General features: G+C 40.3%; 1 protein-coding gene across 1 annotated transcript; it reads right to left on the minus strand.

Moving 5' to 3' along the window:
- Nucleotides 1–5766: 5766 nt before the first annotated feature.
- Nucleotides 5767–11759, minus strand: Plk2 (polo like kinase 2). Its single transcript, XM_004848496.3, has 14 exons — nt 11350–11759; nt 10644–10751; nt 10395–10511; nt 10081–10210; nt 9768–9855; nt 9255–9350; nt 8947–9145; nt 8710–8857; nt 8284–8381; nt 7832–7961; nt 7327–7567; nt 7088–7217; nt 6593–6703; nt 5767–6462 (listed from the first exon to the last, which is right to left on the minus strand). The coding sequence occupies exons 1-14, from the start codon at nt 11608–11610 to the stop codon at nt 6271–6273; spliced, it is 2049 nt and encodes a 682-aa protein (XP_004848553.1). The 5' UTR covers nt 11611–11759; the 3' UTR covers nt 5767–6270.
- Nucleotides 11760–15884: the final 4125 nt, after the last annotated feature.

Consider the following 15884-nt stretch of genomic DNA (forward strand, 5'->3'; position numbering starts at 1 on the left):
ATTCATTCTAGTCACATATATTTTCATTAGATTACAATCTTCATAATGGAAAAAAGATCTGATGATGTTACAAATCACAGAGGCCCAAGATTAAAATGAATCCTATTGGGGTTGGGCATTTAGCTCAGTGGCACTGTACCTGCCTCGAAAGCACAAGGTCCTGAGTTCGATACCTGGTACCACACAGATGCACACAAAAATCCTATCTTAAGGCATATATATATTATATATAAAATATATTATATGTATAATTAGTACATATTTTGCAGTGTATTATGAATACATTCATTGTGGATAGTTGGTACATGTATATGTCACATTGTATTTGTGTCCTCTTCCTCCTTTCTCCCTCTCTTATTTCCTTCCCATTTGTCAAAGACCTATCTCCCTATTTCCTATTGTCTTTTTTTTAATTTTGCTCTTTTATTTATTCTTTGGGTTTCTCATATAAGAGAAACCATACAATTTTTAAGATTGTGTATCTGATTTATTTCACTTAACGTTATGGATTCAAGGTGCATCCATTTTCCTACAAATGACACAAGTCTATCCTTCTTCATGGCAGAGTAGTACTCCACTGTGTATAAATACAATTTCTTTATCTATTCATCATTGATGGACATATAAGATGCTTCCACAATTTAACTATTATGAGTTGTGCTGCTATAAACTGGGTATCCATGCATCACTGTCATATCCCTATTTTTCTTCCTCCTCCAATCTTCTAAGGCCTGCTATCCAGCTGCCTACTATAGGTCAGCAATTATGTCACTTTGGAATTCAAGAGAAGGAGCAGACAAAAGTGGTACAAAATTAATGGAAGAGAAAAAAAAGAAAGGAAGATGGGCCGTGCATTTATTTGCCTGTTAAAGCTCAGATCCATTTCCTAACCTACCCTTCCTTTGTTCTGAAATATAAAAATGACCTTGGCAACTATATTTCTCAAATTGCTCTTTTACAAGTTTCCAGATCATTTGGTCAATGGAAGGCTGAGGGCAAAAAGGGAGAAAAAAATCCAGAATATCTCATCTCCTTTCTTGTTCACCCATATATGTAATGAGGTCGTCTCAAGAAGTGGCAACATTTGCCTCACAATTTCAAAAGTCTGGTAGGCAGTAAGTGCCACGGTTCTAGTTTCTGCCAGAAGACCACAGTTCTGAGATCCAGAAATCCATGTTTTCTCTAGGTGTCGAAAGCCATTGGGGTTGCAGGGGCTTCCTGCTTCTTGTCTTTCCACCTCCTATTTGACTTCCAAAGTCTTTCATCAGCAGTATTCTAGTGATCTCTATTAGAGTCCTTCTCTTTGAAAGTCCTGAAATGATTTTTATATTTCTGGCTGAACATGGCCGACACAGAAAATACAAAAGACTGGAAAAGGGAAAATCAAGAATGAGTCAGTTATCTATAATAGCAAAAGCAATTCTAAGCAACAGAGACATGGCTGGGGGTATCACAATCCCCAGCTTCAAACTATACTACAAAGCTACTGTGATAAAAACAGCATGGTACTGGCAAAAGAACAGCCTGAGGATCAGTGGAATAGATTAGAAGATGCAGAAACAACTCCAGATATACTCAGCCACTTCATCTTTGACAAAGGAGGCAACCACCATCATTGGAGGAAAGATAGCCTACATAATAAATGGTGTTGGAAAAACTGGATTTCAGCCTGCCAAAGATTAAAACTAGACCCATACCTATCACCATGCACTAAACTAAGATCGAAGTGGATTAAAGATCTAAATATTAAAACAGAAATACTAAACTTGCTGGAAGATAAGTTACATAGAACTGTTGAAGACACTGGCATAGGAAAAGACTTTATGAACAAAACCTCAGTAACATGGAAACTAACACAAAGAATCACCAACTGGGATCTCATCTTATTAAAAAGCTTCTGCACTGCAAGAGAAAGCACCAATAGAGATAAGAGACAACCTACAATGTGGGAAAAAAATTTTAGCAGCTGTACCTCAGACAAAGAACTACTATCTAGAATACATAAAGAACGGAAAAAATCAAACCCCTCAAATTCAAAGACCCAATTCAAAAATGGGCATCCGCAATGAACATACATTTCTCAGACAAAGAAGTAAAAGCAGCAAACAAATACATGAAAAAATGTTCAACATCACTGATCATTCCAGAGATGCAGATGAAAATAACACTGGGATTCCACCTCACCTCAGAAAGAATGGCTGCTATCAAGAAATCAACCAATTTCAAATGCTGGCGGGGGTGTGGGGAGAAAGGAACCCTTCTCCATTGTTGGTGGGAGTGCAGACTGGTGCAACCAATGTGGAAGTCAGTACAGAGATACCTCAAAGAACTAGGACTAGAGGTCCCATTTGACCCAGCTATTCCCCTGCTGGGTATCTTCCCCAAAGAATTAAAATAATCATACCACAGCGATATATGTGCACCTATGTTTATAGCGGCACAGTTTGTAATAGCTAAAGCTTTGAAGCAGCCCAAGTGTCCATCAACTGAAAACTGGATAAAGAAGATGTGGGGTTTTTTTATAAAATGGACTACTACTCAGCCATAAAGAATAAGAAACTAGAGTCATTTATAGCTAAATAGATGCATATCGAGGCCATATAGTTTACACACATGTGTAAATATCGAATAGTTTCTCTAGTGTGAGAAACTGAATGTGTAAATAAGGGTTAAAATGATTAAAATGAGTAATTGATAATTTGAAATAGGAAAAAATGCCCAAAGAGGTAGGGGTGAAGGGAGGGGAAGGGGAAAGGAAAGAAGGGAAAGGAAACATAATGAGAAAAGAAACAATGGAAATGATGTCTATGTAAATAAGGGAAGAGTGGAGGGGTTGAAGGGTGCACAGGTAATGGAGAAAAAATAAGAATCAAGATACATCATGTACAGGTACAAACACCCAGTGATAAATGTAAACATACTGTATACCTAAAATGCATCAATAAAAGAACTTAGGAATGAAAAAAAAAAAAAGAATGAGTCAGTTATTTAGGTAATCAGGGTTCCTGTCATTATACAGGTGGAAAATGGCAAAGAAAACAGAATGAGAATGGGTGTATACATTTAGCACCTGGGATGTGCATGAGATTTATTGTATTTTCATCTTCACAGATGAGGAAACTGATGTTCAGAGAGATTATGTTTTTACTGACAATACATTGTAATCACATGCTTAGGTAGGAATTTGAACTCAGGAATAATTCCAAAGGTTTTACACTGGAATATGCTTCCTCCATAGAAAACATAGGTTGCATTTATAAATAATTATAGGATTCAAGAGAGTAAGGTATAAAAGTAATAAATATGAAATAACTCAAGATCTCAGTTACTACCATGGTCCTGCCAAGTTTAGCTAAAGGTGGCTAATAACATGTATCAGAACTCATTTATCTTTAGAGATTATCCTTCTAGGATGTATGATGGCTAAAGGAGAAACATTCTTGGGAATCAAGAGGTTTACTAAAAACATGTCTTCATTCCAGTGATGTTACCTGTATCCTGGTGATTCCCAAATCTTGTTCTTTCTTGAAATATAGATACATTTATCCAAGTGTTTTCTGGACCTGCTTGGTTATCCTCATATGAGTTTGATTCAACATGTCTTAAATTCACTATATTTCCTTGAATATCTAGCTTTTCTCTCCATGACCCTTGTTGCATTTGGTGGCCATATAGCTTACCACCTTTCCCCCACTGAGTGTCCTAGCCAATCATACTAAACAATGCCCTCTTTCTCAGTCTTTACATTCAGAAAGACACCATATCCTGTCAACTTTTTAAGGCCTTCCTAGATCTATATTTAATCATTCATTCAATATTTGACTGCATTATGCCAAGTCTGGTGCACCACAGCAGGAGTACTAATGTGGACCAGATGCGTTATGGAGATAATGACCCTTCATTTGTCCCTTTTCATTGAATCTCAGATCCTTTCTCACCCGCATCACAATATTATCTTTTTTAATCTTTGAGCTGTTTCTCTCCATCTTTCTCATCTCACCAATGCCTCCAGAATGAATTTTATAAATCTGAAATAATGTATCACTTTCCCCATTAAAATCTTTCATTAGCTTTGCACAGCCCTCAGGATGTTGTGTAAATGGCTTAGTACGTGTATGGGACACATCACTTCTGTCTCTTCCTGCTCTACCTACCACAATTCAGACTTACACACCTTCTTCTGCTATGAACTCCTTCATCCTTAGGCTTCTGGACAGATTATTCCCACTACTCCGAATACTCTTTCACATCTCATACTCCTGTTTAACCCATACTGATCTTTCAAACTCCAGTACAAACAATTTCCTTCTTTGGAATCTGTTCTTAATTCACCCCATGCCTGGGGCTCTTTCCTTGTGGTTCCTGTTCTTGGTTCCCACAACATCCACTGCATACCTTTGCCATAATATCACAGTGCTAATCAGACTAAGAGGCAAAAGCACTCTTTCCCACTCCACGATTGCTTCCGAAGGGTGAGGAGAGCCTGTGTTCACACTGCATCTGCAATGCTGATCCTGAACCTGGCATGCATACACTCCATCAGTATGAGAATGAATGAGCATGTTCTGAAACCACATCGTACGACTACTACTCATACAGTGCAAAACTCAAAAGGAACAAATATTTTGTACTGTTACTGTTATTGCTTCTTTACTCATAAAGTTAGATTCTGCTTTTGCACACTTAGCTGTTCAGTTTTCTTCAGCTACTACTATAAGCCATTCTACAAAGGATAAATGGTCAGAGAACTTTGCACAACAGGATCTAAAAGACTTGTGAAATACCTACGATAAATCCCAAACTTGCCTTTCACTAATAAAAGATACTAGGTAGAGTGTCTGTTAACAATTTTAGGAGAATATTAGCATTACCATCTCTACACTATCTCACTACAGGATCACAATGCAAACAAAACCTTAAACCAAGGTGCTTTCCACAGGATGGTACTTTCTTTATAGTGAGATTATAGTTGAACAAAGAAATTATTTGCATTTTATACAGGTCACTGTAAGTTCACAGTAACAGGATGAGCAGCTTTTCTTACACCTGTCATGGAGAAAAATCCTGCTAAAACATCTCTAGATTTGCCTCTTGGATAGTTTTTAAAAATCCCACAAAATCATGGCTTGGTCTCATGAAACTCAACCACCATGCACCATAAAGAAAATAAAATGACTTATTTCTAAAGCATTTCCCATTTCTAGAATTATGTACTAGTGTTGCCAGTGGCACTGGAAGTGTTTAGGCAGGTTAAGCTGAGTAATGTATTTAGGTGGTGCGTGTATTATAGTGCATAGAGCTTTGCCCATATTAAGGCAAACTTCCTGTTCCTATTGACAGAGTTCTTTTTGCACTGGAGTACTCTGCCTTTCAGCTCTAAATTAAATGAATTGTGAGAAAATGATACAAAGAGAAATCGGTTTTGAATTGAGAGGCTAACAGATGTAACATGAGTGGTATTTTCATTATACACTTATCACACTAGATCTACTCAGAAAGTTTATTATAATTCTGGTATTATAAATTGAGTTCCTAAAAGGTACAATTAGAAATACTGTCTTAGGATCTGTCTTTCTGGTTTGCTTCTATACTCAATGTTACATCAAACAGTGCCAAGAATCCATAAATAATCTGATGATGCAGTGATACCTTGTATTAAAGACAGGAGACTAGTGTTCCTGCTTTTTTATACTCTTTATTGCCAACAATTTAAAATGATCAACATAAAAAAATGAACATTTTGATAATAAATACTGCTCTTTGGGCTGTAATAAATAAAAAGTTTATTAACAAGGAATGCACTTTTCCAGCCACAAGTGTATTCAAAAATAAACAAAAAAATTATATATGGCCATAGTTCACAGTTAAGCAGCCAAAAGCTGCACCAATTACAGCCTTTAAACAAGATGGGAGCTTCCTCCCTTCTCCCTCCTCTTCAGGAAGTATATTCACAGTTCCAAATCCTCTGGCTAAAATGCTCTCAACAGAGAGAAGTTAAGAGTCAATGCATCTTTCTGCAAAATTGTCTGAAAAAACCTTTCACGTCAGGTATCTCGAGGAAAACTACATTCTGTTCACTCTTGGATTGTCCCAAGTCAAGACCTGTACACCTCAGCCTGGTCTGGCTCCACCCAGTCCAGCAGGCCACAGAGGCATTGTTTTCGTACCACCAGCTTTCCGTCTTCTTCAACATGCTCTAGGTCACTCAACTGGCTTCCCTGTTGATCTCACAGTGGAAAAGAGGAGTCCCATAGGGTCCATTTGAGTCTTTCAGTTACATCTCTGTAAGAGCATGTTCAGGGCATATTCCATTCGATTCTTTAATTCTAATGAACAGCCAGACATCAGCAGAGTTGTCAGTCTGAGAGTTGTAGATATCCTGTCTTCGTTGATGTAAGTAAGAAGGTATTCTTCATTTTGGCTGCAGATGATTATTTTTGTATGATCATGGTAGAAATTCACCTTAAAAAGGAAAGAGATATTAAACACGCTACATATTCAAGAATTAGGCAAGTTCAATCAAACATTAAACTGACTAGTTAAAAATCATTTTTAGGACCTAAATATGTACTTCTATAAAGAGTTCAGTTACCTGAAAGGTGCCATCGTTGAAGAGCATCATTAAGGCCTTATCAGATTTTAGCCACTGAAGGAGGTAGAGCCGAGGTCTTCGAATATCAGTAACACTAGGGAGATCACCACCCTGAAAGAGATTAAGAGGGGGAGTTATTGCCTATAAAGACTGTGCAGTGTGCACCATGCTCTTCTAAGCAAATGCCTCTCAAACAGAGCAAGCACCAGAATGGCCTGAAGGTTTCTGCTTCCCAGAGATTTTGATTAGTTATCTAGTGTGGGGCTGGGGATTTAGCTCAGTGGTTTCACCGCCTGCTGCACAAGTGCAAGGACCCAAGTTCGATCCCAGGTACCAAAAAATAATAATAATAATAATAATCTAGTGTGGGACAAGAGAATCTGTACTTCTAACATGGCTTTACATGATGTAAATGGTACTGCTGTAAATAGTACATGACGTAAATGGTACTGCATGCTACTTCACATATCCCTGTTCTGAAGCTACAGTACTTACATCCATGAGATTCTCCTCCATGTAATGGGAAAAGTATTTCAGCACCGTCACTTGACTAATGAATTGTTCGGGGGCATCTGTTGCTGGAAACACAGAGCACTGGCCAAGTTCTGCGTAATAGTGAACTGTTCTAAAAATCAAAAATGACAGGGAGAGAAAAAGAAAAATGCAGTTAGCCACTTTTTTCAGATTTCATTAGTGCTATCTGGAAAAAAACTTCGTTAATCAGAAGTACCTACTTTTTGTCTGGAAGGAGGCTCATGTGAGCACCATTGTTGAAAAGGACTCCAACAGTGTGGTCTGAGAGCTGGTATCCAAAGCCGTATTTGTTAGAGTAATCCACCCATTTGGTGACCCACTGAAATGACGTGCTCAGCTGCTCTTTGGGAATGCAGTCAGCTTCTGGCATATTTTCTAGACATCCTCGAAGAACTCTTGCCACTGTGTCTGCAACACTTCCCATAGTACTATCTTCAAGGCCTAAAAAGTCAGAGAAACGTAAGTTACAAAAGTCAGAGAAACATAAATTACAAATCTTTAATTTGTAATTTTAATACAGCCTTAGCTTTGGTAAATGCTAAGTTTCTCTTTACTGATTCTAAAGACCTAGAATTTTATCTTTTTCCAATTCCTCTGCTATTGTTTCTCCTGTCTTAAGTTACAAAGAAAACAGATTTTACTTACATATTATTTACCCATGGTATTATACTTTTATGATTTAAAATATGCTTAACAACCACTTACATTCACTGCTACTGCTGCAGCTGCCAAGTGTCCCTCTAACTATCATCCGAATAGCATCACCAATCTGCTGCTTATTTTCTACTGCAGGTGTTCCAGATCTGGCAACTGTAGTGGTAGGTGGCTGGAGCTCCTTAAAAGAGTTACAAATTATGCAATGAGTTAATAACCACTTAAATCCATTTAAGGCAAAAATTCCAGATTAATATGAGCTTATGGCAATTGCTGGGAAAATTAATCAGAAAGCAATGGACACCAGCCAGGTAAAAGACACCAGAACAACCCAATTGCATGCATTGTTAAACTAAAAGTCTATAACTTTCCTTTCAAAGAATTAGAAGCCTTTAGTAAATACAACATGCTTAAGTGGCATAAATCAAGAGTCCATGTGCTAATTAACACAGACTGGGAATGATCTAAAGTGTTTATATCCAAGTTATTCTTTTGCAATATACCTCATCTGTCCTATGTTTGCTTGGTTGCTGAGTTATTGAAGCCTTTTTCAAATCATGCCTAAGCTTGTAAATTTCTTCATCTTCTTTAGACACTCTATCTGTAAATCAAGGAGAATAATTAAGAATGTTAGTTTGTATCTAAACAGGGTAGGAACAGAACTAGCCCTTTTAACTAGCTATGAGCATCCAAGGTAAAATCAACATTTTATCATTACCATCAACTGCAATTTATGCATAAAGTGCACTTTAATTTTCTCAGAACAAAAGGCCATCAATCCCCTTTGGAGGTGTGGATTTTATTAGGCTATAAATGTCAAAGGTCAATAGTATATAAACACGCTGCCTAAATTATGCTAATATAAAAGTCTTTTAAAACTAATTCATCAAATTTAAATGTAATATTGGGAGAGAAGTAGTATAACTCACTGTGTGTATCAATATATCTTGCTTTGTCCTTCTTGCCACCAAAAAGAGCAGCGGCAGCTTTCTTAAAAAAATTCTTAGCTGGGCTTGATAAGTGAAAATCTGGAACGGTGTGACAACAGCTAGACGAAAGTCTGTCTGGGGTGAAGCCCTGTGAAGTATCAAAAAAACACCTTCACTAACCTGCCAGGTAATTACCATCAGTAACATAATAAAGAAGACACAAGATAATGTACGAACCTGCAAAAAAAAGTCATGTCGAATGATGTCATCCAAACTGGGACGATCCTCTGGGTTTTTGGACAACATGCTAGCTATTAAGTGCTTAGCAGGAGCCAGCAATGAAGATGGCATTGTATACCTTGCTTCTCTTATACACCTGTAAGTTTCTTTCAGATTTGTAGTTTCAAATGGAGGCCTTCCTAGCAGCATTGTATACCTGTGTGCAAAGAAAAACATTTTTAGGAATGGTCATAAAGCAACTCTTTTTCTGAATGTTAAAATCTAAACTAAATTTGCCTTTCAATCATTCCAGTACATTTACTTACATTACACAGCCTAAGGCCCAAATGTCTGATTCACAGCCATGTCCTTGTTTGTTGAGGACTTCGGGAGAGAGATAATTTGGGGTGCCACATATTGTTCTAGAAAGACAAAATACCAAGATCTTATTAGGAACTATTCCATTGTTTAAACTATGGGAAATAAAGTACTAGATTCAATTTCTATTTGTAAATATTTGATTTTTGCTATTTGAGTAATTGATTTTTGCTAATTTTTTTACGTTTATGTAAAACTTTTTCAGCCCATGATGCCCAGGCACAGCACATTTTCATACATTTCAGGCAAATATATAAGACTTCCTTGTTTTAATAATCAAGGCAGAAACATAAGGTATCCTGACTAACCCAGGCTGGGCATTTACGAGCTGTTTGTTTCAATTAACAGTGTTGTGGCTTATAGATTAAGTATCAATCAAGCTTCTCTGAAATATTAACTGGAAAAGAATAAAGCACATTTGGTCTTTTCAAAAACCAGCAGGATGTCTTTCTGACTCTTACCTCCTTCTGTGTTCCAAAGGTTCCAGCCTGGCTGCCAAACCAAAGTCTCCAACTTTTAGTTCCATGGCTTCATTGATAAAAAAGTTCCCTAAATGATAAACGAAACAAATGTGAATTCTCTTGACAAGGTGTTCTAACCAAATACACACACAACTACTTTGAAAGCAAGGAGCCAGATGTTCCATTAAAGTATATCCATTTAAAAGCCAGATTATATAGCCTAGCCCCCAATTAAAAGCACTAGTAAGAAAAGTGGGAAAGAGAATGAACACCTCTCTAACTCACAAATTAGCATTTGGAATCGAGGGCTTACCTAGTTTGAGATCTCTGTGCAAGATTTCTTGTTCATGAAGGTATTTCAGTCCAGACACAATCTGCCTGAGGTAGTATCGGACTTCTGGCTCTGTCAACACCTTTCTTGCTTTTAAGATATGAGCCATTGACTGGGAAGAGAAGAAAAAAAAAGTGTGAAAAACAAAGTTACCAAAATCAGTGATTTCCCTTTGTAGGATTAGTTATGAAAATTGACAATGTGGTATAATTAACTGCCACAGCTAAAATATCAGAAAAAATGTAATTTCAGTATGTCAGCTTTTAAGAAGTACTGAAACAGGACTTAACACTTACCCTTCTACTGCAGTATTCCAATAGAATGTAAATGTTTTCTTTGTCCTCAAAGTAGTGGTAAAACTGCACTACATGCTTATGATGAAGAATTCTGTGAAGCTCTATTTCTTTGTCAATCTAAAAGAAAAAACATGAAAAGGCTTATTAACCTCCCATCATCTCTGCTTACACATGCAGAAGACATTTTTCTAACAGGGTAGGGCCATCCCTGCACACAAAGAAAATACTTTACTTTGTAGTCATACACACCTTTTCCCTTTGATGAGGTTTTGCTACTCTGCTGTGGGGAATAATTTTTGCAGCGTAGACTTTGTTGTTTGTCAAATCTGTCATTTCATAACATTTTGCAAAACCACCCTGAAAGGAAACAAAGCCGAGATGGAATTGAGCATGGCAGAAAAAAATGGAGGGCCGATGTTTAAAATAAATAAATAAATAAATAAATAAATACGGAAAATTGGAGAAGGGGAGCGGTGGACAGGGATGCAGTCTACTTTGTAAAAGGTCCCTCACGGAGGGAAACTCATTCCTAAACACAGGAAATCCAGTTTCTCTTCTCTCTTTACAAAAGAACTGCTTTATGGAGGGGGCTGGGATGGGGAAAGATGAAAACTAAGGTCTGAAGAGAATCGTCAGGGAAATGTTATGGGGAGCAGGTGGAGGGAGCTGGGTCAGCCATAGAAAGCCCTCTCGTAAGACTCCCGAAGAGTTATCTCAGGGCTTCAGGAGGTAAACTGAGCCTCGCCTGAGGATGAAAGCCGATCTCCAACATTGCCAGTGCACAAAAGCCAGATTAAGGTAGATGAGGGGCCCACGTCGCGCCGGGACCAGACGCCCCGAGACCGGAGACCCAAGACCCAGAGCCGGCGGCGGCAGGACACAGGGGTCAATCCTAGCTCGGGCTCGCCGGGCAGACCTCCCTCCCGCCCGGCAGCCGGCGCCCGCCGCTCGTCACCTTTCCCAGCACTTTGCCCCGGCAGTAGCGTTTTCCCGTCGTGGGATCGACAATAATCCGCGAGATCTCGGGTCCCGAGTGCGAGTGGTGGTGATGGTGGTGCGGGGCCCCCGGGGGCACCTGGGCCTGCGGCTGCGGCTCCTCGGGGGGCTGCTGGGGCCGCTTCTTCTTCGAGTCCCCGCCGCAAGCCTTGCCCAGCGCCGGTTCGCACATCTTGGTGCCTGTGGCCGGTTGGTAGGTGATAGTCCGCAAGAGCTCCATGGCCCCTCACCACCGCAGCGTTCAGGACGCCTGCTATCACCCACGGCCACCCCGAGGTGCGTACACACGTCCCAGCTGGCCGCAGCCCTCTTACCCCAACACGCCACCCAACCCACGCCCGACTCCTCAGCCCACTTGTGCGAGTGCGAACCCGCAGCGAAGCCTTTTATATGGGGCCGGCGAGGGGGCGGAGACTCAGAATGGGGCGGAGACTCAGAATGGGACGCGACGTCACAGGCGACGCCCCGCCCACCAACCGCCGGAGCAGCGAGGCCGAGAGGTCGAGTTCAGCCTCCCCCGTCCCGAGGCGGTGCGCAGCGCCTGGGACGCTGGCAGGGGCGTCTGGCCGTCAGTAGACCGTTACCCCATTCCTCGAACGCTCCGAACTTCGGCGTTGAAAACAGAACTTCGAGGGCTGGCGCTCCTCCCCCAGCGTGGGCCGCGGGTTTAAGTGCAGGTCCCGCCCCCCCCCACTGGCCTCCTGTGCCCCGCGACCTGACGACTGTGTCGCTGTGAGAGCGCCCGGGGTCACTGCACCGGCACGCGAGGCCGCACCGGGCCACCGGGAACGGCTCGGGCTGCTGCTGCGCGCCCTGCCGGAGCTCGCTCCCGTCTAGCTGGGAGCGCGGCGCCCCTTCACAGTGAGGCGAGGCCGGCTCTCAGACCCAGATCCCTTTCAGGGACCATCTGAGGCCCAGCTGGCTTCTGCCCATCACCTTCCAGTGGACCTCTGCGGGAGGGAAGTCAGCCCCTGAATCTGGGACCGGCCGGGCCAGCTGGTGCACCGGGAAGCCTTCATCCTTGGCTTGCTCTAATGTAGGAACGCAAGGGCGCCATCCAGTGGATTTTTTCCGAGTTGCAGTTCGCAGTATGAGTGGGCAGTAGTCAAACACCTGTGGGCCGCCTTTCATGATGCTAAGAGTGTAATCGGTGCTATTATGATTTTGCAATTGGAATCATCTGTGACTTCTTTCTTATTCTGAGTGGGTTATTCGGAATGTATGTTTCAAATGATTCATTAAGCCATGTAGCTGTCCTCGTGCTGGGAGGCTCGAGAGCATAGGCAAGCAAGCTAAAAGAAAGCTTAGTTTCCAGTTTCCAGGTTTTAATGTTAAATTTCACTAACCTTAGATCACACTTTTTTCCTTGCTTTGATGCCATCGTGTAAACATGTTCAGTATTTTGAAATGCCTTGTGTAATTCTACAAGAATTTGAGGGGCACGTATTGGTGTTGTAGGGGAGGAAAATATAATTTGAAATTCTGGCTGGAGTCTTCGAAACACAATAGAGTAAGAAGATAAGTTTATTGATACATGTATCTTACATGTATGGGAAATAGTTGCCCAAGAAAATGAATGCCTCAGAGATGGATTAGAATTGGGGCTTAAAAGCTGTCTTCAGCTAAAACAAGAGTGTGAGGAAGGCATGTTAAGAGACCACAATCAGGAATGCTACTGTGGTACATAAGAGTCAGTTTTGTTATTTTTTCAGTGATAAGAGTGTCTTCTGGTTTAGAATTATTTTCTTCCTGGTACAAAGGAAGAGATCTCTGTTAATGTGAATTTTCCCTTAAAAAGAATAATGTGCCATTTTCAGGGCTTCTTCTGGGGTTGCTAGTTTTCAAAATAATCAAGAATAATTCTGATCCAGGGGTATAGTTAGGGTAGCATAATCTGGTCTCCGGTGGTAATATATTAGGGTGACATATTCTTGTTTCCTACATCATTTCCACTTCACATATAAGGAAACTGGTGTTAAAAATTTAGGTAATTATGTATGTATAATTTTAGTATATCATCCAATTACATAAATTTGAAGCACACGGAAGTCTTTAGTCAATAGGCTATGGTAAATATTGTTGCTACTAGGTTCCACAAACATTCAGAACACCAAGTGATTCAACACTAAGGAAGATACTTAGAAAATGAGTTTGTTGTAGTTGACTATCAAATTTAGGTTTGTAAGGTGTCAAATAATCTAACATTTGCAGGCATTCTGTCTCAGATACTCCTACCTAACATGTTGAAAGGCGTCATTGTCATTGCAGAGTACAAAGAGAAAGTCACTTTCCTTTTTGGTGCTTTAAAGAGTTCAGGACAAGTCCAGGCATGATTCTCCTAAGTGGCAGTCTGCTTTAACCCCAAGATTATCAGAGCTTGAATAAGAGGTGGGGCTGGAGGTGAAAGTGAAGAATTACATAATCTCCTTTATTCATAAACCTAGGGATGACCTTTGTTCCCCAGCTTTATGCAAAACTGTTTACTATCTTGTAGAGGACTTGCTGGTTTGGGAAAGACTACTTTAATTTTCCAGAGTTGGTTTTACACCATGATAGATATTGATATAGATATAGATATAGATATAGATACAGATATAGATATAGATAGATACAGGACTGAGAAGATCTGTGAAGAATAGAAAACATTAAGAATTTTATCATTTGTCCCATTGTATATATTTTTACCAAATATATTTCAGTGTTATATAGACTAATAAATATTTCATAAGAAATTCAGAACTATCTTCCAAAACATGAAGCCATGTAATAAAATAGTAGCACTGTCTTGTGCTCCTTTCTAACTACGAAAATACAATTTTTTTGGATTGTGGTGCCATCGTGTGGACAAAGTCAAAATTGTAGTCTGTATAACAAGAAAAGGAAATAAATGTACTTTCCATTATAATAAATCTTTAGTTTACAAAGATTTCTCTCTAGATCTATACATTTAATGCATGTATTAATCAGCTTTCTCATCTCTGAAACACCATACCCAATACTCAACAACATAAAAGAGGAGAGGTTTAATTTGTTCACTATTGCAGTCCATGGTTGGCTGGTTCCAAGGCAGAGACATCATAGTAGAAGGGTGTGGTAGAACAAAGCTGCTTAATTTATGATGGCCAGGAAGAAGGACAGGGAAAGAAGACTGCCAGACAGTAATGGGCAAGGGGCTGTATAATCCCATATCACACCTTTATGACCCATCTAGATATACCAAGGAGCATGCCTTACTAATCTGCCAGGTTGTTGTTTTTTTTTTTTAATCCAGTGAAGTTGATGCATCAAGATTAATGGTCATAATTTGCTCCTTGTCAACGTCACACCCAAACACATCTCCCTAATCGGTACTTAATCTTCAAATTCAGAAAATGGGAAATTCATAATTCTGCCTAACATAACTACCCAGAGTACAACAGGAAGCACAAAAATCCCTTCCCTAAAGTCTCAACAGCTCCAATATTTTTTAAAAATTCAAGTGTAAGCCTCTTCTGGGACTTTGGCTTTGAACCTCTATAAAAATAAATGAGTTATATAATCCCAAGGTATAGCAGCACAAATTGAACATTCACGCTCCAAAAAGGAGAACTAGAGGGATAGAAAAGAATTGACAAAAACCCAGTAGGGAGCTGGGGATTTCGCTCAGTGGTTCTGGCGCCTGCCTCCAAGCACAAGGTCCCGAGTTCGATCTCCGGTATCCGCCCCCACCAAAAAAAAACCCAGTAGGGCAAACATTAAGTCCTGTAGTTCCATATCTGGCATCTGGGGAATGCAGTGGTGAGATGTGAGGTATAGAAGCCTTGGACAATTTTACTCCTATGGTCTTTCTGCTTGCAGCCCACATGGTCTTTCCCTTGGGCTGCCTCTGCAGGTTTTTCTGACAGAAGTTCCAGGTTCCTGGCATCTCTGACTTCCTGGGGTCTCCACTGCATCTTTGGCTTCATTTCAACGGCGTCGCATACTGCTCTCTCAGGAGCTCCTTATCTGGCCTCTCAAGCCTTCCTTTAAAATCTGGGCAGAAGCCTCCTTGACCCCACATCTTCGGCATTCTGCAAGCTGGTAAAGCGATGATCACATGGATGATGCCAAGGTTTGCCTTCAGAGGAGAAGTAACCACATGCCCTGTGGACCACAGCTTTAATGGCCTCTGAATGCATGGATGGCTGAACGCAGTGAAGTGAACCCTATGGAGCCAGTTTCCTAGGAAGCCTTTCTCTACCACTCTCTTCAAATGGAAGGCTAACATTTTTATAAATCCTTCCACCTACAGTAATGGTGGGTCTTGCTGATTCCTGAGAAGTCCTCAAGGTATCTTTCTTCTTGTCTCTATACAAAATAATTGGTTTCCTTTCAGTGGAGCTAATCTCTTCAGCCACACTTCTTGTAGCCCCAACTTTATACATGGTTCCTTCCAGGGCAAAATTTAAGTTTTAAATTTTTCTGCTCTGTGTTTTGCCCCTGATTCTCACTATGAATCTGGCTAAAAGCAGCCAG

Source organism: Heterocephalus glaber, unplaced genomic scaffold, assembly GCF_053883595.1.
Source record: "Heterocephalus glaber isolate CG9 unplaced genomic scaffold, H.glaber_assembly_v1.0 deba00001538, whole genome shotgun sequence".
NCBI lineage: Eukaryota > Metazoa > Chordata > Mammalia > Rodentia > Bathyergidae > Heterocephalus > Heterocephalus glaber.